Source organism: Phocoena sinus, chromosome 11 (genome assembly GCF_008692025.1).
Source record: "Phocoena sinus isolate mPhoSin1 chromosome 11, mPhoSin1.pri, whole genome shotgun sequence".
In the NCBI taxonomy this organism is placed as follows: Eukaryota; Metazoa; Chordata; class Mammalia; order Artiodactyla; family Phocoenidae; genus Phocoena; species Phocoena sinus.
Genome location: NC_045773.1, coordinates 39,315,994 through 39,339,218, shown reverse-complemented (window position 1 = coordinate 39,339,218; position 23,225 = coordinate 39,315,994). Strand labels below are relative to the sequence as shown.

The following is a 23,225-nucleotide window of genomic DNA, read 5'->3' as shown; positions in this document are numbered from 1 at the left end:
AAAAATTAGAAACAATATTTATTATTTCCTGTTAAAATAGGGTGCTCTCATGAGAAAAGAGTGTGCAAAAAGAGCCTTCCTACACCCTGGGCTTTCTCACTTATCCTAGCAAGCTGGGACTGTCGGTTCAAAATTCTCCTCCTCACTGTGTAGGAGGGAAAGCTCTCCACCTACTCCTGGAAATTAGGCTACTCTAGTTTTAATTTTGATTACTTGCATGCATTTAAAAAAAAAAAAACCTGACTGTTAACAGGCTACCTACCCTAGGCACATTTGCTCAGTCTACTTGGACAGACAGATGTGGGCCTCAAGTCCACATTCCCATGTGCAGGCCAGGATTAGATGATACCCTGGAAATCTGGTGAGTGTTCCTGGCTAGGGATCAAAGAAGGCCCCAGTTCCTGGTCAGATGGCTGAAAACATGCATTGTGTCTCCAGTGAGAGGCTGAGATTCCCTCTTTCTCAAGGAGTATTTTGGGTGTAGTAGGGCCAGTGGTCAACTAGTAGACAGCATTCTGGCCACAGATAGTATCTGGTCTAGAAGCTACTTACTCCATCTCCAAATCCTCATGAGTTCCCTTAAATTGACTAGAGTGGATTCAAGTTGCAAAATGGCAAATTATACCAGGAAAAGGATGTCATTAAGACAATGGTCTCAACCATTGTGAGTCCGTGCACAGAGCTCACATCTCACCATGCCCCTCCCCTCACACTTCAGGACAGCCTAGTCCTGCCCACTGTTCCTCCTTGATGACAGCTTCCAGCATCCTGAAGCCTTGAGCAGCCTTCAGCCTCACAAGTTGGGCATGGCCCAATTAAGGAACTTCATAGCAACTTCAAAGCCAAGGAAACAGGCCTGAGAAGGGGTTGGAAGGAAGAGAAAAGCCAACAGGAGTTGTGACTATTCACAGAGACCCCAGCACTGTGCTTGACTGGCCCTGTCAGGACCAAAATCCCTTCCTAATCCCCCACCTCAGGTCACAGAATCAAGCTATGCTTTCTCATTCCTAAAAGGGAAAGAAAATGCATGTCCCACAACTGCCCACTTCTGATGGCCAGGCCAGGAAATCAAAGCTCCTCACCTCAGAGGATCACAAAGGCAAATCTTCCTGACAGTTTCAGGAAAGGGAACAAATAAGGAGGCTCTGACTGACGGTGGGATGTGGAAAAACTGAGTCCCCAGTTCAATCCCAGAAGCAAGCAAAAGTCAGCCCACCTGCACCCTGCTCTGAGCCCCAAAGGGAAAGCACAGCCCCTGCCAGTCACTCACCGCATTGGCTGGGAAGGCTCGGATCATCACTGCATTGAACCCCTTATACAAGGATGTGATTCCTTCATTCCGGATCAGCTCCCTCAGCACATCTCTGAAGCCATTAGGATATTTCCCAGGAGGTGCTGTGGGCAGAAAGCAACTGTTAAGGCTTCAGGAAGCTTCCTGACCTGACCATGGTGACCTACATGGGGACAATACTGTAGTCAAGTCTTCCTGCAGGGCCACAGCACCAGCGAGAGGACACTTTGCAGGTCATCTGGGACCAGTCCACAGACAACACAGTTCACCTTGGGACAAACATATACAAATGTCTGGATTACTGGTGCCAAGGGAGTGGAGAAGGGAATGAAGAATGAAACAGTCCTTCTGCTCATGCGAGGGAAGGAAGGTTGATTTGACTTCTTCTCTACTATTTTTCTCTTTTTGGGCCACGCTGCACGGCATGTGGGATCTTAGTTCCCTGACCAGGGACTGAACGTGTGCCCCCTGCAGTGGAAGCGAGGAGTCTTAACCACTGGACTGCCAGGGAAGTCCTTCTCTCACTTATTTTATGTTTAGGCTGACAAGAAAATGAGTCTAGGGGCTTCCCTGGTGGCGCAGTGGTTGAGAGTCTGCCTGCCGATGCAGGGGACACGGGTTCGTGCCCCGGTCCGGGAAGATCCCACATGCCGCGGAGCAGCTAGGCCCGTGAGCCATGGCTGCTGAGCCTGCACGTCCGGAGCCTATGCTCCACAACGGGAGAGGCCACAGCAGTGAGAGGCCCGCGTACTGCAAAAAAAAAAGAAAATGAGTCTAGCATTCCTAGAACACAAATGACTGCAAGGGAGAATGTTGGCCAGAGAGATGCTGAGTGCTACTGTGGAGATTGAGTATCCCTAAGGCCTTAAGAACTCTGTACCACAGGGGCAGCCAGTTCTGGGACCCACTCCAACCCCATCTACCCCACTCTCCTCTACTAACCAGTCTGGAAGCGGGACTTGAGCACGTCTGGAGGGATTGCCACAGCCCAGTTGAAGATCCCTGCGATGCCCCCAGCCACCAGGATCCGAGGCACGCTGAGCTCATTGACACTGCAGAATACCAAACAGCCCCAGTCAGACAAAAGCTGTGAGAGTGGTGTTCAGACCGTCCCTCCTGTGCAGACAGGGCAGCCACAGAGAGAGAGAAACTGGCTGGAGGGAGGAGGTCCAAGGCCAAAGCTCCTGTGACATGGTAGCTGCCACTCGTTGAAGGAGGTTTCATGCACTTGTTTCAAACACTTCCTCCACTGGGTGAGGCACAGGGTAAAGGCTATTAGTATTAGCTGGGCCTCAGCAGCAACAATAGGAAAGTGGACATGGAGACAGAAGCAAGTCCCACTTCTGCCTTCAGATCCACTAACAGGAAATGGCAACCTACCCATGATTGGGCAAAGTGGCTTCTAAGTTCTTCTGTTCTCCTCACCTCTTTTCCTCTGGAGTAAAGATATTTTTCAGCCATTCATATGTCATGAAATACATCCCACTGGCTGGAACATCTGTTAGTGTCAATAAAGAGGTAAATTAAATGATATAAAATTCTCGCAGATTTCCTGATCTTAGAAGAACCAAGCTTGGCTTTGGACCCTTGAAGGTTTCCTGAGAAGCTCCTCAGCAGCACTTCCTATTTGCAATAATCACTTTGCAGTGATCAGATGCTGCTCTGGGGCGAGCACTGGTGTGAGTGAGCGCTAACATGCATGACATTATTTCATCTTCAAAGGCCCTCTGAGTGGTCCCCACTAATATGCCCACTCCAAGCAGTTATAAACGAGCTAACATCTGGCCTTCCTCCAAGCTGTCATCTCAGGACAAGGGTAGAGCTGTCTCTGCCTCTTCTATTGCCACCCCAATAGGACATGCCTCTCAAGCCAAAAAGAGCTCCACTGCTCCTAAGTCATTCTTTCTTCCCACTCATCCCTCCAGCCACGATTTCCACTTGCTACTCCCCTCCAACTGCCAAGCTCATGATTTCCATCCTTGACGGCCAGCCTATCAGAAGGATGGAGGGTCCCCCCATCCTCATGTGTGTCCATGCTGGCCAGAGGTAAGATGGCCTAAAACCAGGACACACAGTGCCAGCCCTGTCAGAGCTGTGGCATGTATGGTGCCAAGGCTCGTCGGAAGATCCAGGCAAGACCCTCTGTGGCAAATCACCTCAGATGGAGGGCCTCAAAGGTTACCTCGCATGAGGGTGAGCACAGTCCCCTTGTAGATGCCTCGGATCCCAGCCTCCTTGTATAGCTTCTTTGCACAGTCCAAGGCACCAGTATACTTGGTCTCCCCTGAAGAAGCTTGAATCTGAGAGGGAGGAAAGAGCCATCAAGTCAGCAACAGCAACATCAAAGTCAACAAACCTAGCAGGTTACAGAAGATTACATAGTGAGTGTGGGAGTGGTCATTATGCATTAGACCAATGAAATAATATAACTATCATTGTCAAATCGATAGTTATTTAGAATGTACAATATTGGTGGAAGTTACTATGAAATAAGGCTAGGTGAATATATGACAAAATATAAACAAATTGACTAGAAAAAAAAAATCAACAGAAGAGATGGAAAATATGTTGAAAAATAAGTTCCCAAATACAAGAGCATTCCCAATAAAGCTAGTTGGAAAAATAAAAAAAGCTAGTTGGCAGTCTAGAAAGGAGGAGACAAATACTTCAGTCAATCACTTATTCCTTCAACAAATATCCATTAACTACTAAATCCACTCCAAGCTCTAACTGATCATGAAGCTTGGTTAAAAGAAGGTGAACTGGAAATTGTATTCAGAGCTCTAAATGCCTGTTTAGAGGTCCTGTGTAGAGCCAGGAGAGGGCCAAGGAGAGGCCCCCTATCCTAGCCTCTAGGCTCCAGGGCCTAAGAGCCAAGAGCCTGAGGGCAGGCAGGAGGTATCCCACAAAAGATCTGAGAGAAAGACAGCCCCATGTAGGATCCACAGCAAATACAGAGTCAAGAGGAATCCAAACATACAAGGGCATCAACCAAAGAGTAGTTAAAGCTGGAAAGAGAGTTCAGATTTAATAGTTCCAAGGAGAAACACAAAATAAATATATAAGTCCAATAAATTTTTGTACATACAAACAATAACTAGTTGAAAACCAATGGAAAAGAATCCCATTCTAATAGCAATAAAGAATTATACTCCAGGGCTTCCCTGGTGGCGCAGTGGTTGAAAGTCCGCCTGCCGATGCAGGGGACACGGGTTCGTGCCCCGGTCTGGGAAGATCCCACATGCTGCGGAGCGGCAAGGCCCGTGAGCCATGGCCGCTGAGCCTGCGCGTCGGAGTCTGTGCTCAGCAACGGGAGAGGCCACAACAGTGAGAGGCCCGCGAACAGCAAAAAAAAAAAAAAAAATCAAGTTTTCTTGAAGGGGCACCTGCACCTAACCCAGAGCTCTCCATAATGCTAGAAATATGACAGTCCATGTTCATTGGTCTAATATTGCATATTTAGGTGAAAAATTCCTTACTGTGCAACGTCTCGGTATTTTTTATTAGGTACGTAATAACTTCAATGAGTACAAGAAAAATAATTGCGTGGACTCAAGAGTTTTAAAGGCTATTCTTTAAAGTGAGTGCCTACCTTCATGAAATCTGCAATGTCTTAAACTAGCTCTTTTTATAGAGCTTGGCTTGTACTGGAGAAGAAAATCAAGTCTATGAGATTCTCAAGAGCAAAAACGTGGCCTTGTTGATCATGGTATCTCTAGCCCCTTGCCAGGAATATAGTAGGTATAACTAGAAATTTATTAGTTAAATTAAGGTAGAAAAATCAATTCATAGTCAACTTTCAAGTAGCAAAACTTGAATACGCTAGATAGTACACAATGTCTCCTAAACTGATTTACATGTCTAAACTCAAGTTAAGCATTCCTTTAAATACATTGATCTGTGTTCCTCTGATAAAGTTACAGAAATACTTCTTCCAGTTTCTGTTTTTCCAATGAAATCACAGGAGGTGTGACTTGTTTAAGGAATAAAGAATGTTCTTAGGAAAAGAAAAAAAAGCAATAAAATATATGTGCATCAAGCAATAGGATTTGCATAAATAAAACCTTTCCAAGGGACATAAAAGAAGAGGTAAATAAAAAGAGAGTCATAGTTCTGTTAGGAAAAGTTTTCAATCAGGAAGATGTCAATTTTTCTAAAAATAATAAATTTAAGACAATGTCAATTGAGTATCAATTTTTTTTTTTAAAATATAACTTCCCCAGATGATCCCAGCACATGTGAGCCTGGTGTATCTGAGGAATGGCACAGAGGCCCATGTTATCAGAGGATGCTGGAGCTGACTCACAGTGACCTGGGGGGCCAAAAAGGACTGGGCATGGAATTGACATATCAACAGAATTTTCTCACTTATGTGTGGTATAGACTGTAAGCAGGGAAACAAGTGAGGAGGCCCTCACAGTCATCCAGGCCAGTGCTGAAGGTGACGTGGAGCAATGTAGTTGCAATGGAGGTGATGGGACAGGATAGATTTGTGATATTTTGAAAGCCAGCTTAACTGTTCAACAAATGAGATATGTACAGTGAGATAAAGTGTACAATCTAGGAGAACTCCTGGGTTTTAGGGCTGAACAACTAGATAGATGGTATTGCCACCAACCGAGCTACAGAAGGTTGTAGATAAAGCAGGTATTGAGGAAGACCAGGAGTTCAGTTTTGCACATGGTGACTCTGAGGTGCCTACTAGCATCCAACGGAAATATTGGATAAACTAGTCCAGAGTTCAGGAAAAGTCTGACTTGGAGACATAAACTGGAAAATCATTATTATACAGATGGTGTCTAAAAGTCATGAGACAAGAAGAAATCATCAACAAGATGAGTGTAATATGACTGAGCCTTGTGCACATGAACATTAAAAGATTGAGAAGATGAGGATAAACCAACAACGGACATAGAAAAGGAGCAGCCAAGTAGGTAGGAGGAAAGTCAGGAGAGAAGCCAAGTGAAGATAGATCTTCAAGGAAGATGGGGGACCAGCTGAGTCCAATTCTGTTTATGGATCAAGATGGATCAATGTCCAGGCCCAAGAACTGAACATTGGATTTAGTGTAAAAGTCATTGGTGGGACGTCTCTGGTGGTCCAGTGGTTAAGAATCTGCCTTCCAGTGCAGGGGACGTGGGTTCGATCCCTGGTTGGGGAACTAAGATCCCACATGCCACGGGGCAACTAAGCCCACCTGCTGCAACTAGAGAGAAGCCCATGTGCCGTAACAAAGAGCCCGCACACTGCAACTAAGACCCGACGCAGCCAAAAATAAATAAAGAAAGAAAGAATTTTTTTTTTTAAAAAAAGGTCACTGGTGATCTTGACAAAAGTACTTTTGCTGGAGTTGTGAGGCAAAAGCCAGTCTGATGTGCGTTTGACAATTAGAGAAGGGGGACTAGAGACAAAGAGTAGGAAAAAAACAGAAAACTTTTTCAAAGAATTTTGATATAAAGGGGAGCAAAGACAGGAAGCACAGAAATAGATGTGGAAGGTAAAATAGAAGTTTGTATTTTTAAGGTGAAAATACAAGAATGTTTACGCTTTTATTGCTGAAGAGAACAATCCATTGGAGAGCAAAAACTGATGCTCAAGGAGAGAGAAAGAAGAATTGTTGAAGCAAGGTCTCTGGATGGGCAAGAGGGGATAGGATGTGGGGTCAAACATTCGTGGCGGAAATAGCCAGGCAGCCACAAATGTAGTTAGATGCCAGTGAGTGAGTGGAGGCAGTGGAGGGCATCTGGTAAAGTCCTCTTCTGGTGGTTTCAGTTTTCTCAGTGAAGTAGAAAGCCAGGAGACTTCCCTGGTGGTGCAGTGGTTAAGAATCCACCTGCCAATGCAGGGGACACGGGTTCGAGCCCTGGTCCGGGAAGATCCCACATGCCGTGGAGCAACTAAGCCTATGCACCACAACTACTGAGCCTGCGCTCTAGAGCCCATGAGCCACAACTACTGAGCCCGCATGCCACAACTACTGAAGCCCGCACACCTAGAGCCCATGCTCTGCAACAAGAGAAGCCACCGCAATGAGAAGCCTGCGCACTGCAACAAAGAGTAGCCCCCACTTGCCGCAACTAGAGAAAGCCCATGCACAGCAACGAAGACTCAACGCAGCCAAAAATGAATAAATAAATTAATAATAATAATTTTAAAAAGCAGGTCATCTCCTGACAGGGTAGGGGTTTGAGAAAAGAAGAGAGTCACAAAGTAGTAACCCAGCAGAATGGAGGAGTGCAAGGGAAGAATATGGATGGGGACTGTCTCATCTAGGAGCAGAAAAGGACTTCAGGCATAAAAGCGATGGAAGAAGACATGATGGAAAAGACTAAGGGACAAGGCTACTGAAAACAAACAGTCCCTAACTCAAAATCAATATACAGACGTCTAAGAAGTATTTTCCCAATCCTCCTGCTAAGTACAACAAAAAACTCTAGACATTATTTGTTTTAAAAAAAATATAAGAGGACTCTGAAAGTTTGGAGAGAAGAAGCAGACTGGCTAGGGACCTTGGGACTTAAGCAATGACATAGTGGTGAGTCCCCTGGAATTTTTTTTTTTTTTTTTTGCGGTACACGGGCCTCTGTTTTGGCCTCTCCCGTTGCGGAGCACAGGCTCCGGATGCGCAGGCTCAGCGGCCATGGCTCACGGGCCCAGCCAGTCCACAGAATGTGGGATCTTCCCGGAATGGGTCACGAACCCGTGTCCCCTGCATCGGCAGGCGGTCTCTCAACCACTGCGCCACCAGGGAAGCCCCCTGGATTTTCTTTTTTGATATATCTCAGACTTAAAGCAGAAGAAACTGGCAATCCAGGAATACCAACAAGCACAGATCAAAAAGAAGCCTCAAAAAAAGCCTGCATTCTCTAGACAAAGGACCAGAAAAGGAACAGCCTAGAAAGACAGAAAATCTTTAGACAAAAAACACTCTACTCCAGCCATACACCATAGAAAAAACTGTGGCCTCACCTTCTTCCACACCAGCAAAGACCCTGTGGGGAGCCCAGACTTCCACCTTTGCAGGGCTGTAACAAGGTACCCAATATGCTACCTGGGTGGAGTCAGAAAAGGCCAAGTACAGAATAAGGACTTTCATCCCTGAGAGCCTGTAACCATCACCCTCCTGTCCCGTGGTGTCAGTAGAGACACTGGAACTCCCACATCCACCCAGCAGTAAAAAGAAGTGCCCCACCCTCAAGTGTCAACAGAGGTCGAGTGGGTCACCTAGACTTCCACTTCCACTTGGCAGTAATGAGGCAGCATCCCTCCATTCCTACTGGAGTGGTGTCAAAGAAAGCCAACTAAAATGGAAAGATTAAATAGGATCCAGAATCTCAATAAAGTATGCAAATATCCGGGTTCCAATTGGAAATCACACAACATGTCCAAACCCAGGAAGATCTCAAACTGAAAGAAAAAAGAAGCAATAGATGCCAGTACCAAGATGACAGAGATGTTAGAATTATCTGACAAAGATTTTAAACCAGCCATTGTAAAAATCCTTCAGTGAGTAATTATTAATATGCTTGAAACAGATTTAAAAAATTAGAAAACCACAGCAAATAAATAAAATATCAGCACAGAAACAGAAGATATGAGGAAGAACCAAGTGGAAGTTTTAGAATTGAAAAATACAACTGAGGGCTTCCCTGGTGGCGCAGTGGTTGAGAGTCCGCCTGCCAATGCAGGGGACACGGGTTCATGCCCCGGTCCGGGAAGATCCCACATGCCACAGAGCGGCTAGGCCCGTGAGCCATGGCCGCTGAGCCTGCGAGTCCGGAGCCTGTGCTCCGCAACAGGAGAGGCCACAACAGTGAGAGGCCCGCGCGTACTGCAAAAAAAAAAAAAAAAAGGAAGAAAAATACAACCGAAATAAAAAGCTCAGTGAGGACTTCCCTGGTGGTGCAGTGGTTAAGAATCCGCCTGCCAATGCAGGGGACACAGGTTCAAGCCCTGGTCTGGGAAGATCCCACATGCTGCAGAGCAACTAAGCCCATGTGCCACAACTACTGAGCCTGCGCTCTAGAGCCCGTGAGCCACAACTACTGAGCTCACGTGCCACAACTACTGTGTGCCTAAAGCCCAAGCTCCACAACAAGAGAAACCACTGCAATGAGAAGGCCGCGTGAAGAGAAGCCCCCCATTGACGAAACTAGAGAAAGCCCACATGTAGCAACGAAGACCCAACACAACTAAAGAAAGAAAAGAAAGAGAGAGAGAAAGAGAGAGAGAGAGAGAAAGAAAGAAAGAAAGAAAGAAAGAGAAAAGAACTGTAATCCCAGAACCCTACGTCAAGTGAAAATATTCTTCAGGAATAAAGGGGAAATGAGGCATTCTTAGATGAAGGAAAACTGAGAGACTTTGTCATTCACAGACCTTCCCCAAAAGAATGGCTAAAGGAAGTTCTTTAAATAGAAAAGAAACTCTAAAAGAAGGAACCCTGGAACACCAGGAAGGAAGGAAGAACATAGTAAGCAAAAATACGGGATATTATATAATGGTAATATGAGGGACATTACATAGTGATAAAAGGGCCAATCTACCAAGAAGACACAGCAATCCTAAATGTGTATACATTATACAAAAAAGCTGCAAACTACGTGAAGCAAAACTGATAGAACTGAAAGAAGAAACAAACAAACTTACAATTACAGTTGGAGATTTCAAATTCCTCCATCAACAAATAGGTAGAACAACTAGACAGAAAATCATCAAGGATAGAGAACTCAACAACACCATCAACCAACAGGATATAATCGACATTTATAGATTACTCCACCAAATGACAGCAGAACACACACTCTTTTCAAATGCCCATGGAACATGGACCAGGATAAACCATATCCAAGGCCATAAACCTCAAGAAATTTAAAAGAATGTAAATAATACAGAATATGTTTTCCAATCACAATGGACTCAAACTAGAAATCAATAATCTCCAACACTTGAAAACTGAACAACACTCTCCTAAGTAATTAAAAAAGGAAGTCTCAAAGGAAATTAGAAAACACACTGAACTGGGACTTCCCTGGTGGTCCAGTGGCTAAGACTCCATGCTCTCAATACAGGGGGCCTGGGTTCGACCCCTGGTCAGGGAACTAGATCCCACATGCCACAACTAAGAGTTTTCATGCCACAACTAAAACATCCTGCATGCTGCAACTAAGACCCGACAACTAAGACCCGACAGAGAGAGAGAGAGAGAGAGAGAGAGAGAGAGAGAGAGAGAGAGAGAGAGGAAAGAAAGAAAGAAAGAAAGAAAGGAAAGAAAGAAGGAAAGAAGGAAAGAAAGAAAGAAAAAACACACTGAACTGACTGAAAATTAAAATATGTTGAAGTTTGTGGGACACAGCTAAAGCAGGGCTGAGAGGAAACTTTATAGCACTGACTGTGTATGTTAGAAAAGAGGAAAAGCCTCAGAACAATAATCTAAGCTTGCACCTCAAACACCTAAAAAAAAAAAGAAAGAAAAGCAAACAAAACCCAAAACAAGCAAAAGGAAGGAAATAATAAAAAAAAAAACAAGCAGAAACCAATGAAATTGAAAACAGAAAAACAATAAAGAAAATCAATGAGGTGAGTTCCCTGGTGGTCTAGTGGTTAGGATTCTGGGCTTTCACTGCTGTGGGCTGGATTCAGGGAACTGAGATCCCGCAAGCCACGTGGCATGGCCAAAAAAAAAAAGAAAGAAAGAAAAATCTTTTTTGAAAAGATCAATAAAACTGACAAACCTCAAGTGAGGCTGACAAGGAAAAAAAAGAGAGAAGTCACAAATTATTGGTTTTTTATTAATTAATTAATTTATTTATTTTTGGCTGTGTTGGGTATTCGCTGCTGCACGCAGGCTTTCTCTAGTTGTGGCAAGCGGGGGCTACTCTTCGTTGTGGTGTGCAGGCTTCTCATTGCACTGGCTTCTCTTGTTGAGGAGCACAGGCTCTAGGCACGAGGGCTGCAGTAGTTGTGGCTCGCGGCTCTAGAGTGCAGGCTCAGTAGTTGGGGCGCATGGGCTTAGTTGCTCCACGACATGTGGGATCTTCCCGGACCAGGGCTCAAACCCATTTCCTCTGCATGAGCAGGTGGATTCTTAACCACTGTGCCACCAGGGAAGCCCTACAAATTATTAATACCAGGAATAAAACAGAAGATAACACCACAGAATCTGCCAATGTATAAAGGACAATACGGGAATACTACAAAGAACTTCACACACACACATTTGACAACTTAGATAAAAAAACAAAACCAAAAACTACCACAGGGACTCCCCTGGTGGCGCAGTGGATAAGACTCCGTGCTCCCAGTGTAGGAGGCCCAGGTTCGATCCCTGGTCAGGGAACCAGATCCTATATGCAACCACAACTAAGAGTTCACATGCCACAACTAAGGATCTGGCAAGCCACAACTAAGGAGCCCACCTGCCACAACTAAGAACTGGCACAACCAAATAAATAAAATATAAAAAAAAAAAGACCACAATTTTCCCAATATGAAATAAGTAATTTGAATAGCCCTGTAACTATTAAGAAAATTGAATTCATAATTTAATAATTCCTCCCCCAAAATCTCCAAGCCTATATGGTTTCACTATAAAATTCTACCAAATGTTTACAGGAAAATTAACACCAATTCTACATAATCCCTCTCAGAAAATAGAAGAGGGAACAATTCCCAATTCATTTTATGAAGACAGCATTATTCTGATATCAAAACCAGACAAAGACAAGACAGAAAAATAACTGACAGACTAGTATCTCTCATGACTATAGATGCAAAAATACTTAACAAAATATAAGAAAATAGAACTCAGCAGTATATAAAAAGAATTATAAACTATGACCAAGTTGGGGGGTTTATTCCAGCAATTCAAAATTGGTTCAGGATTCAAACACCGATTGATGTAATTAACCGTATAAGAGGTTAAAGGAGAAAAATCACATGATCACATTAATAAATGAAGAAAAAGAATTTGACAAAAGTCAATATCCATTTACGAGAAAACTCTCAGAAAAAGAGGAATAGAAGGTAACTTTCTCAACTTGATAAAGAGCATCTATCAAAAAAACTACATCTGGGACCTCCCTGGTGGTCCAGTGGTTAAGACTCCGCACTTCCACTGCAGGGGGCACCGTGTTCCATCCCTGTTCGGGGAACTAAGATCCTGCATGCAGCGTGGTGCGGCCAAAAAAACTAAACAAACAAAAAACTACACCTAACATCATATTTAACAGTGAAATAGTGAACACTTCCCCATGAGATTGGGAACAAGGTAAAAATATCCACTCTCATCACTCTTATTCAACACAGTACTGGAAATTCTAGCCAGTGAAATAAGGAAATAAAAGGTAAATAGATTAGAAATGAAGAAATAAAACTGTCCCTATTTGCAAATAACATGATTATCTACATAGGAGATCCCAAGGAATCTACCAAAAAAAAATCCTAGAATTAATAAGGGCATTCAGGAAGGTTCACATGATACAAGATTAACATACAAAAATTTATTGTATTTCTACAAACTAGCAATGAAAATGTAGACAACAAAATTAAAATTATAATACCATTTACAATGCCATTTTACAAAGTCAAATTAAGAGAGAAGCACTTAGGTATATAAGAAAACACATTAAGAGCTTATATGCTGAAAACTACACAATGCTGATGAAAGAAATTAAAGTTCTAAATAAATGGAGAGATATAATATGTCCATGTATTGGAAGACTCAAAATAATGCGTTAATTCTACCCAAATTGACCTATAGGTTTAACATAATCTCAGCAAGATTTTTCTCAATTTTCTAAATTACCCTAAAATTTACATAGAAATATTGGGTTGGCCAAAGTTTTCTGTAAGATGTTACGGAAAAACCTGAGTGAACTTTTTGGCCAACCCAATACAAAGGAATTAGAATAGCTAGAACAATTTTTTTTCATTAATTAATTAATTTATTTATTTTTGGCTGTGTTGGGTCTTCATTGCTACACGTGGGCTTCCTCCAGTTGCGGCAAGCGGGGGCTACTCTTCGTTGCGGTGCGTGGGGCTTCTCATTGCGGTGGCTTCTCCTGTTGTGAAGCAGCACAGGCTTCAGTAGTTGTGGCACATGAGTTCAGTAGTTGTGGTTCTCAGGCTCTAGAGCAGAGGCTGAGCAGTTGTGGTACGTGGGATTAGTTGCTCCGAGGTATGTGAGATCTTCCCGGACCAGGGCTTGAACCCATGTCCCCTGTGTTGGCAGGCGGATTCTTAACCACTGCGCCACCAGGGAAGTCCCCATTTTTTTTTTAAAGAATAAAGTGGGAGGCATCAGTCTAGTCAATTTCAAGACTTAGTATACGGCTATACTAATCAAGACTGTGTAGTATTCGTGAAGGGACAGATGCATAAATCAATGGAAGAAACTAGAGTACCCAGAAGTAGACCCACACAAATATGCTCAACTGATTTTTAACAAAGATGCAAACACAATTCAGTGGAAGAAAGATAAGTCTCTTCAGCAAATGGTATGGTGCAATTGGACAGCCCTAGGGAAAAGAAAAAAAACAACAACTCTGACCTAATTTTCATACATAATACAAATATTAACTCAAAATGGAGTCACAGACTTAAATGTAAAAGGTAAACTATAGATAAAACTTTTGGAAAAAACATATTAGAAAATCTTTGGGATTGCAGGCTAGGTAAAGAGTTCTTAAGACCTGATGCCCCAAACACCCAAAACCCAATCCATAAAAGAAAAATTAACAAACTGGACTTCATCAAAATTTAAAATGTTTGCTCAAAAGACTCTGTTGAGAGGATGAAAAGACAAACTATAGACTGGGAGAAAATATTTGCAAACCACATATCTGACAAAGCACTAGTATCTAGAATAAAGGACTCTCAAAACTCAATAATAAAAAAACAAATGGGCTTCCCTGGTGGCGCAGTGGTTGAGAGTCCGCCTGCCGATGCAGGGGACACAGGTTCGTGCCCCGGTCCGGGAAGATCCCACATGCCACGGAGCGGCTGGGCCCGTGAGCCATGGCCGTTGAGCCTGTGCGTCCGGAGCCTGTGCTCCGCAAACGGGAGAGGCCACAACAGTGAGAGGCCCACATACCACAAAACAAACAAACAAATAATCCAATTAGAAAATGGGCAAACCACATGAACAAACATTTCACCAAACAGGATATACATACAGCAAATGAGCACAGGAAAGGATGTTCAACATCCTCAGCTATTAGGAAAATACAAATTAAATGAGATATCACTACACACCTATCAGAATGGCTAAAATTAAGAACAGTGACAACACCAAATGTTGGTGAGGATGCAGAGAAACTGGATCACTCATATATTGCTGGTGGAAATGTAAAATGATATAGCTACTCTGAAAAAACTGTTTGGTAGTTTCTTTAAAAACTAACACACATGGGACTTCCCTGGAGATCCAGTGGTTAAGACTCCACGCTTCCACTGCAGGGTACACAGGTTTGATCCCTGATGGGGGAACTAAGATTCCACATGCTGGCGTGGTGTGGCAAAAAAACCCCAAAGAAACCCCCACTAAACATGCAACTACCACATGACTCAGCAATTATACTCCTGGGCATTTATCCCAGAGAAATGAAGACTGATTTTCTCAGAAAAACCTCTGTACATGAATGTTTATAGCATCTTTATTTATAATAGCCAAAAACTGAAAACAACCCAGATGTCCTTCAATGGATGAAAAGTTAAACATATTTCTAGTACATCCACACCATGGACTACTAAAAAGGAATGAACTATTCATATAAGCAACAATCTGTATGAATCTCCAGAAAATTAGGTTGAGTTGAAAAAGCCAATCTGAAAAGTTTACATACTGTATAGTTCCATTTATATAAGTCTTGAAATTACAGGTTTATAGAATTCAGATTAGTGGTTGCTGGGGTGGTTAAGGACTGGAGTGGGGTATGAGAAGTGAATGTGGCTATTAAAGGGCTACATGAAGGATCCTTGGCATGATGGAATTGTTCTGTATCTTGACTGTAACAATGTCAATATTCTGGTTGTGATATTGTACTATAATTTTACAATATATTACCTCTGTGGAAGAACTGAGTAAAGGGTACATGGGATCCTTTTGTTTTATTTATTTCTTTATTTCCCTTTGTATTACTTCTTACAACTGTATGTGAATCTATAAGTATCTCAAAATAAAAAATTTAATTTTAAAAATGCACAAAATTAAATGAAAAATGCAAAGCATGAAAAAGACTTGCCAAATATGATAAGAAATTAATAACCTTAATATGTCCAAAGGTTTTAGGGGTAGGGGAGTGACAGGCACAAACTATTGGGTGTAAGACAGGCTACAAGGATGTATTGTACAACTTGGGGAATACAGCCAATATTTTGTAATAACTGTAAATGGAGTGTAACCTTTAAAAATTGTATAAAAATTTAAAAAAATAATAAACTGGGGACTTCCCTGGTGGCACAGAGGTTAAGAATCCACCTGCCAATGCAGGGGACACGGGTTCGATCCCTGAACCGGTAAGATCCCACATGCTGCAGAGCAACTAAGCCCATGCGCCACAATTACTGAGCCTGCACTCTAGAGCTCGCGTGCCACAACTACTGAGCCCGTGTGCTGCAACTACTGAAGCCCGCGTGCCTAGAGCCCGTGCTCTGCAACAAGAGAAGCCACCACAATGAGAAGCCCGTGCACCGCAACAGAGTAGCCCCTGCTCGCGGCAACTAGAGAGAGCCTGCGCTGCAATGAAGACCCAACACAGCCAAAAATAAATAAATAAAACAAAATAATAAATTCAAACATGTCCAAAGCTTTTATAAGTCAATAGAAAAACAAACAAATGAGCAAAGAACACAAATAGGCATTTCACAAAGGAAAAATACAAACAGCTAATATGCATCAAAAAAATTAACCCCACCGACAATTAAAAGCAAGAAAAATTAAAACAATGCAAATTTTTCACCCATCAGACTAGCAGAGATTGTAAATTAGATGCCACAGAATCTGCTGGGAAGTAAGAGCTCTTATACTTTTGACAGGAATAGAAAATGACAGACTTTTATAGGAGGGCCATTTAGTAAAATGCACTAAAAACCTTTTTAAAAAGTACATACCTTAAAAAAGAAAAGTACCTACCTTTAATCATACTAATTTCAAGTCTAGACATTTATCCTAAGAAAATAATCAGGAACACATGCAGAGACTTATTTACAAAGATCTTCACTATGGCATATAATTTGTCATGTCCCCAGATAAGGTATTATTGGGTAAATGACAGCCATGTATTGAAATAAAATACAGAAAATGACGCTTGAGAAAAAAAATCACAAAAATATTGTGACATATCAAATGAAAAAAACTGGTTACAAAACTATTGCAATATGTGACCCCAATTTTATTTCAAAAGATAACTTTTTTTAATACAAGTTTACCAAAAAGACTAGAAGAATTCACACAGAAAGCATAACAGTGGGGTGGTATCATGGGTGATAAATACATTGTTTTCTGTGTGCTTCTCTGCATTACCAAAATTTTTCTAGTAAAGACTGTGTGTTAAATTGCTTCAGCCATTAGAAGAAAAAAGCAGTAACACTTTTTTAAAAAGGAGCCCTGTGTGGTAAGGCAGGCAGTCAGTTCACACCCTTGGCCTGGGAACAAGCCAGACACTTTAAGGGCACTGAGCCTTTGGGCAAATGGCAGAGACCTAACATGTTAGGCAGGAGCAGCCTCCCTTCCACCTCTGATGAGACATGACTTACCTTTCAGAGTTCCTGAAGTAGCTGCTAATTAGGGTGGATAAGTCTGAGCTCACCCGTCACAGGTGTGACATTTGATTTGCTACACTGTCCTGGTTCTTGATTCTACTACGATTGCTTCCATGTTCCTGAAAAACTTGAAACTGTTTTGCACACCTGACCTGAAGTCTTTATAAAGGGTGAAAGGACATAAACATCTACACAAAATTGTATACCCAATGGAAAAAGCTAGCCACCTCCCCCCAAATCATATCCCCCCACCCCAGATCACACCCTCACCTGTAACAAGCACTTGATCCGTTCTCCAGGGGTCATAATTCCCGTGGTGAATACACCAGATAACATCCCAGCTGCAAATAGTTGGGGGTAGCTATATTGAAAAAAAAAACAAGAGGCAAGAACCTGTGACTAACCACCCAGAACAGAGGCAATCCCAGCAAAGAGGACTTTGAAAGAAAAAATAAGTACTTGGACTGGGCAGAAGTCCAGAACAAATAAAGCATATTTCACACAAAACCCAAGGTCTAGGTATATTCTGACATCAAATTTCCCAAGGCAGGGGTCTCAGTGCCAAGAGCAATATGAGCTTGGTCACGAGGCCCACATGCACACTCAGATGGCCTCACCCATGGGAGAAGTTTCCTCCCCGGCCTGCCATGCACAGTGACTATGGACGAGTTTCCAGGCCTCTCTGAGCCTTGATCTGTAAAGTTCAGGGTTGTTGCGGAAAAAAGCCTCTAACCCAGAATGCAGACCTCAATCAACCCCAGTTCCCCTCCAATCTCGCCTCCTCTGGATCACCAAGGGCCTGAGAACATTTTAAGCCAAGATTCACAAAGGACAGTGTCAAGGCCGGAGGAATGGCTGTGGCCACTTCCACAGGCTAAGGGGGCCAGCCAGGCCAGTTGTGAGGAATGTGCTGTAAGATGCTGGGAAGGGCCCAGTCAGGGATGGTACCCACAGACATGATGGGTCCTGTGGCCTTCCATGCAGGGAATAGTCCCCCAGTGGCCAGAGATATGGATCCTCACCATGGCCCTCACAGAATGGACCACATTGAATATTTGGTGGAATTGGAGGCTCCTGGTGTCACGGCCTGTCCCACCTCTGGCATCTCCTTTTCTTTCTAAGATTAGCTATACCAGACTGGTCTGGAGGCAGTGGAGTACAGAGCTACAATTAGCATTTCAATAGTGTCCCCACAATTTAGCAAATGTTGTTGAAAAACTTCACTTTCTTGCCTGGGCCGCAGGCCCCTCCTAACCCCAAGCCTCTGATAGCTGAGCCTTCAGGCCTGTCCCACACTACAAGGAGCCCAAAACCCAGAGAACAGATGTCAAATGGGGAAAGGGAGACATCCATTTCGGGTCCTTCCTTCCAGGGCACCAGTCTCAATGGTCCTGTTTTTTCCAGGCACTCACACAACTACCTCAGGCATGCAAGCCCAGCACACAAGCTGACTGTTCAACAATCAGGAGACTTGCTTTCATGCATGGCCTCCTTTACAGTCTCAGTTCACACTGCTGTCCCCAAGAGGAGTCCTCTCAGCAACAAAACTTCACCTCATGAGACCAACATCTGTTCTTCCATGTATGCCCAGACCTTAGGCTGGACATACCTCCATCTCCCAGGACTGAGGACTTTCCTCTGAACAGGGTCTATGTGTGCACAGGGTACCATGCAGACACCCTACATGGGTGGCCCATTCTGCCACCCTTCACCCCCACATGAGGGAAGCATCTGTGAGTGCTGGACCCGAGGTCCTGGTAATGTTCCTTTCCATACTGTCCCCAAACACTACTGCAGGGAGGGGAAGGTGGCAGGGTTGACATTCAGGATTCAGAGCACGGCAGGATTATGGGGGCAGGAACCTGACTGTCTCAACCTTTGCTTAAGCAGGAAGGGTGCTTCTCTGAGGACTGACACCATAATATAGGGAATACAACCTACAGGCTGAAGTACTAGCAGTGACCCCACGGGGGTTCTTGTGCATGGCCCGTGTGAGCTGGCACATGAGCTAAAAGACCAGGTGCTCAAAGAGGACATGTGTCCATAGGACATTTGGACTACCAACAGTCAAACACAGTTTCAAAAGGAAGCCCCACACACCCACATTTGGGGCCACCTGTGGCTTTTTATAGAAGCTGGTCACATTCAGTGGGTCACAAGGACTCCAAAAATAGAGTTTCACATTATGAGCATTTCTATGTCCAGACCCTTACTCAGCCTGCTGTGGCCTGAAGTAGTGACAGAAAACAACCACATGGCACCCTGGGCTGCCTCCCTTGAGCTCCCAATCCCAAGCCTAGCCAGGGTCCTGTGCTGCCTGCAGCCCCTCCCAGGAGTTGGCAGCCTGCACGGCTCAGACTGAGTGTGCCTTGTCATCCCATGTTTCAACTCAGAATTCCCCTGCATCCCAAGAAGCCTGTTTTCATTAACTACTTTGTAAATTCTGAACTATAATTCTGCCTCATCTGCCTCTTCATACCCAAATCTAACTTAAAGTTTACTGAAAGGAAATATACTAATTTATGTCACTTTAACAGAGAAACCAGGGACTTCCCTGGTGCCGCAGTGGTTAAGAATCCGCCTGCCAATGCAGGGGGCACGGGTTCAAGCCCTGGTCTGGGAAGATCCCACATGCTGTGGAACAACTAAGCCCGTGCGCAACAACTACTGAGCCTGCACTCTAGAGCCCGTAAGCCACAACTACTGAGCCTGCATGCCACAACTACTGAAGCCTGCACACCACAACTACTGAGCCCACGCACCTAGAGCCCGTGCTCCACAACAAGAGAAGCCCCCGCAATGAGAAGCCCGTGCACTGCAAAGAAGAGTAGCCCCCGCTTGCCACAACTAGAGAAAGCCCATGCACAGCAACAAAGACCCAATGCAGCCAAATTAATTAATTAATTAAAATTTTAAAAAACCCAGAGAAACCAACATCTGAAATTATTATGTTATTAAAATGAAGGGCTTCCCTGGTGGTGCAGTGGTTAGGAATCCGCCTGACAATGCAGGGAACACAGGTTAGAGCCCTGGTCCGGGAGGATCCCACATGCCACGGAGCGGCTAGGCCTGTGTGCCACAACTACTGAGCCTGCACTCTAGAGCCCAAGAGCCACAACCACTGAGCCTGTGTGCCACAACTACTGAAGCCTGCATGCCTAGAGCCCGTGCTCCACAAAAATAGAAGCCACTGCAATGAGAAGCCCACACACCACAATGAAGAGTGGCCCTCTCTCACCGCAACTAGAGAAAGCCTGCGTGAAGCAGCGAAGACCCAATGTAGCCAAAAATAAGTAAGTAAATAATTAAAAAAAAAAAAAGAAGTAAAACAAAAGTTGGAACCTTCCCTTCTCCCAACCAGGTGATGGGAAACAAGGCCGCTGCTGTCATTACTGCAGCACCAGGTACCTTCATGGCATTTTACACACATTTTAGCATTCAGACCTCCCAATGCTGTGGAGTTAAGCGATACTACCTCACAGAAGAAATTATGACAACCTAATAAGGGGGTGGGGGAGGGATCTGAGTTTTTCTTTTTCCCTTTTGGTTCACAGGGCAAAGGAAAACTCAAGTACCTCCCTCACGTGGAGCAACCAGGAGCTAGCCCTGGGGACCCAGGAGGACAGCCACTGCCTGTCAGCCAAGGTTCTTTCCCTTAACCTGTATCACACCACCAGGCAGAACAGCATTGAGTCCTCCAGGATTGTAAATACTCACCTGAGCACATCCTCTGGGTGTTTTTGTTGCAGTTTCTTCCCCAAACCAAACCCAAAGAAGCACACGGCAAACATGGGGGTGACCCCAATGATGGGGGCGGCCATGCCCCGATATAGACCCATGATGCCCTGCAAGGAATCACAGAAGTGGAAGCTGTTTACAGACACAGCTAACTTTTACATCACTGAAACAGGGAAGCAGTGTGTCCTCTGACCTGTGGCCTCCTTCCCTCACCTCCCCTCCAAGCAAGGAGAGCTTTTAAAAGGAAGAATACTCCCACATTTATCAGAAATAGTTGTCTTCTTATACACTGCTGGAGAAACTGAAAACAGCTCCTATTCTGGAAGGCAATCTGGAAATATGTAGCTTACACTTTCATCAGAAAATTCTGTCTAGAAATGTATTCTAAGGAAATACTTAGATATAGAAAAGAATGACATCAGGAATTTATTAAGTAGCAAAATTCTGGAATGAACCAAAAAATTCTCAAATAGGAGATTGAGACACATTATGGGAATTCCATAAATTGACTATCACATAGCCATAAAATCACATTGTAACATGAGAAGAGACTACTAAGTGAAAAAAAATCAGGCTACAGGGACTTCCCTGGTGGTGCAGTGGTTAAGAATCTGCCTAACAATGCAGGGGACATGGGTTCGAGCCCTGTTCGATCCCTGGTCCAATCCCTGGTCCAGGAAGATCCCACATGCTGTGGAGCAACTAAGCCCGTGCGCCACAACTACTGAGCCTGTGCTCTAGAGCCCACGAGCCACAACTAATGAGCCTGCATGCCTAGAGCCCATGCTCCACAACAAGGGAAGCCACCACAATGAGAAGCCCACACACCACAACGAAGAGTAACCCCCACTCGCCACAACCAGAGAAAGCCCACATGCAGCAATGAAGACCCAATGCAGCCATAAATAAATAAATAAATAAAAAGCAGGCTACAAAACAGAATGTACAATGTGACTTCTTTGGGGTGACATTAGAGGTGTACGAAATTTTTGTATTTCCCAAGTATTAAGACATGAGGGGAGTTCCCTGGTGGCCTAGTGGTTAGGATTCCAGGCTTTCACTGCTGTGGCCCAGGTTCAATCCCTGGTCGGGAAACTGAGATCACTCAAGGCGCCCAGTGTGCCCCCCCAAAAAAAAGACATGGGGTTTTTATTGTTAAAGACAATAGTAAGACTGCACATCAATTCTCACTAGTACAGTTTGATAATGAAAGCAACTATGTAGTAGCCAATAAATAGACAAATAGATATCCCAACCAAACAAGTTAGTAAATCAAGGAAGAGGAAGATCTGGGACCCAGGAGACCACGAGTTTGGCCCAAGAGAGATGAAGGGGATTTCCAGGATGGTGTCTGGTACAGTGGGCCTGGGAAGAAACCAGTCTACGTGGGAGTATGAGGATAGAGGACTCCAGGAAGAGTTTGTTTTTTCCAAGAAGAACAAAGCAAAACAATAAACATTGGAACAACAGATTATAACTATTTAGGCAGTGTGGAAAACCAAACAAAAAGGTATTCTACAGGGCATTTAGGGTACAGGATGACAGAGGCAGAGATTCAAAGAAACAGAAGCAAACGAAACTGATGCAATTTTTAACCCAACCTCAAGAAAAACAAAAAGTTGTACAAGAAATGAAATGCACATCATAGAACATTACTTAGTTAACAGAGAAAAACACATATAAAGTTGTAATCATGAAAACACCGAATTGTACTAAACCACAAAGTATGATAAAATTATATGGGCAGGGCAGAAAGGTGATAAGGAATGCAAGAGTTAAAATCATCTACCACAAATAGGTAGCAAAAACACATTTTTTTCTCTCTTTTTTTTAATTGGAGTATAATTGCTTTACAATGTTGTGTTAGTTTTTTTTTTTTTTTTTTTTTTTTTTTTTTTGCGGTACGTGGGCCTCTCACTGTTATGGCCTCTCCCACTGCGGAGCACAGGCTCCGGACGCGCAGGCTCAGCGGCCATGGCTCACGGGCCCAGCCGCTCCGCAGCACGTGGGATCTTCCCGGACCGGGGCACGAACCCTTGTCCCCTGCATCGGCAGGCGGGCTCCCAACCACTGCGCCACCAGGGAAGCCCGTTAGTTATATTTTTAAAAAAATTAATTTATTTATTTATTTTTGGCTGCATTGGGTCTTCGTTGCTGCGCCTGGGCTTTCTCTAGCTGTGGCGAGCGGGGGCTATTCTTTGTTGCCATGTGCGGGCTCCTCATTGCGGTGGCTTCTCTTGTTGTGGAGCATGGGCTCTAGGTGCACGGGCTTCAGTAGTTGTGGCTCATAGGCTCTAGAGCGCAGGCTCAGTAGTTGTGGCGCACAGGCTTAGTTGCTCCACGGCATGTGGGATCTTCCCGGACCAGGGCTCGAACCCATGTCCCCTGCATTGGCAGGTGGATTCTTAACCACTGCACCACCAGGGAAGTCCCTGTG

The 23,225-nt window shown here is 44.0% G+C and overlaps 1 protein-coding gene across 1 annotated transcript in view; it reads right to left on the bottom strand.

Annotated features, from left to right (window-relative positions):
* The window catches only part of SLC25A20 (solute carrier family 25 member 20), a 31,846-nt gene continuing 8,621 nt past the window's right edge, over positions 1-23,225 (bottom strand). The window contains exons 3-9 of the mRNA XM_032650456.1: positions 20,768-20,895; positions 17,321-17,411; positions 3,474-3,591; positions 2,717-2,789; positions 2,234-2,343; positions 1,271-1,395; positions 1-856 (exon numbers count right to left, since the gene is read on the bottom strand). Of these exons, the coding sequence (XP_032506347.1) occupies positions 794-856; positions 1,271-1,395; positions 2,234-2,343; positions 2,717-2,789; positions 3,474-3,591; positions 17,321-17,411; positions 20,768-20,895 (708 nt within the window). The 3' untranslated portion in view covers positions 1-793. The remainder of the gene's footprint in view (positions 857-1,270; positions 1,396-2,233; positions 2,344-2,716; positions 2,790-3,473; positions 3,592-17,320; positions 17,412-20,767; positions 20,896-23,225) is intronic.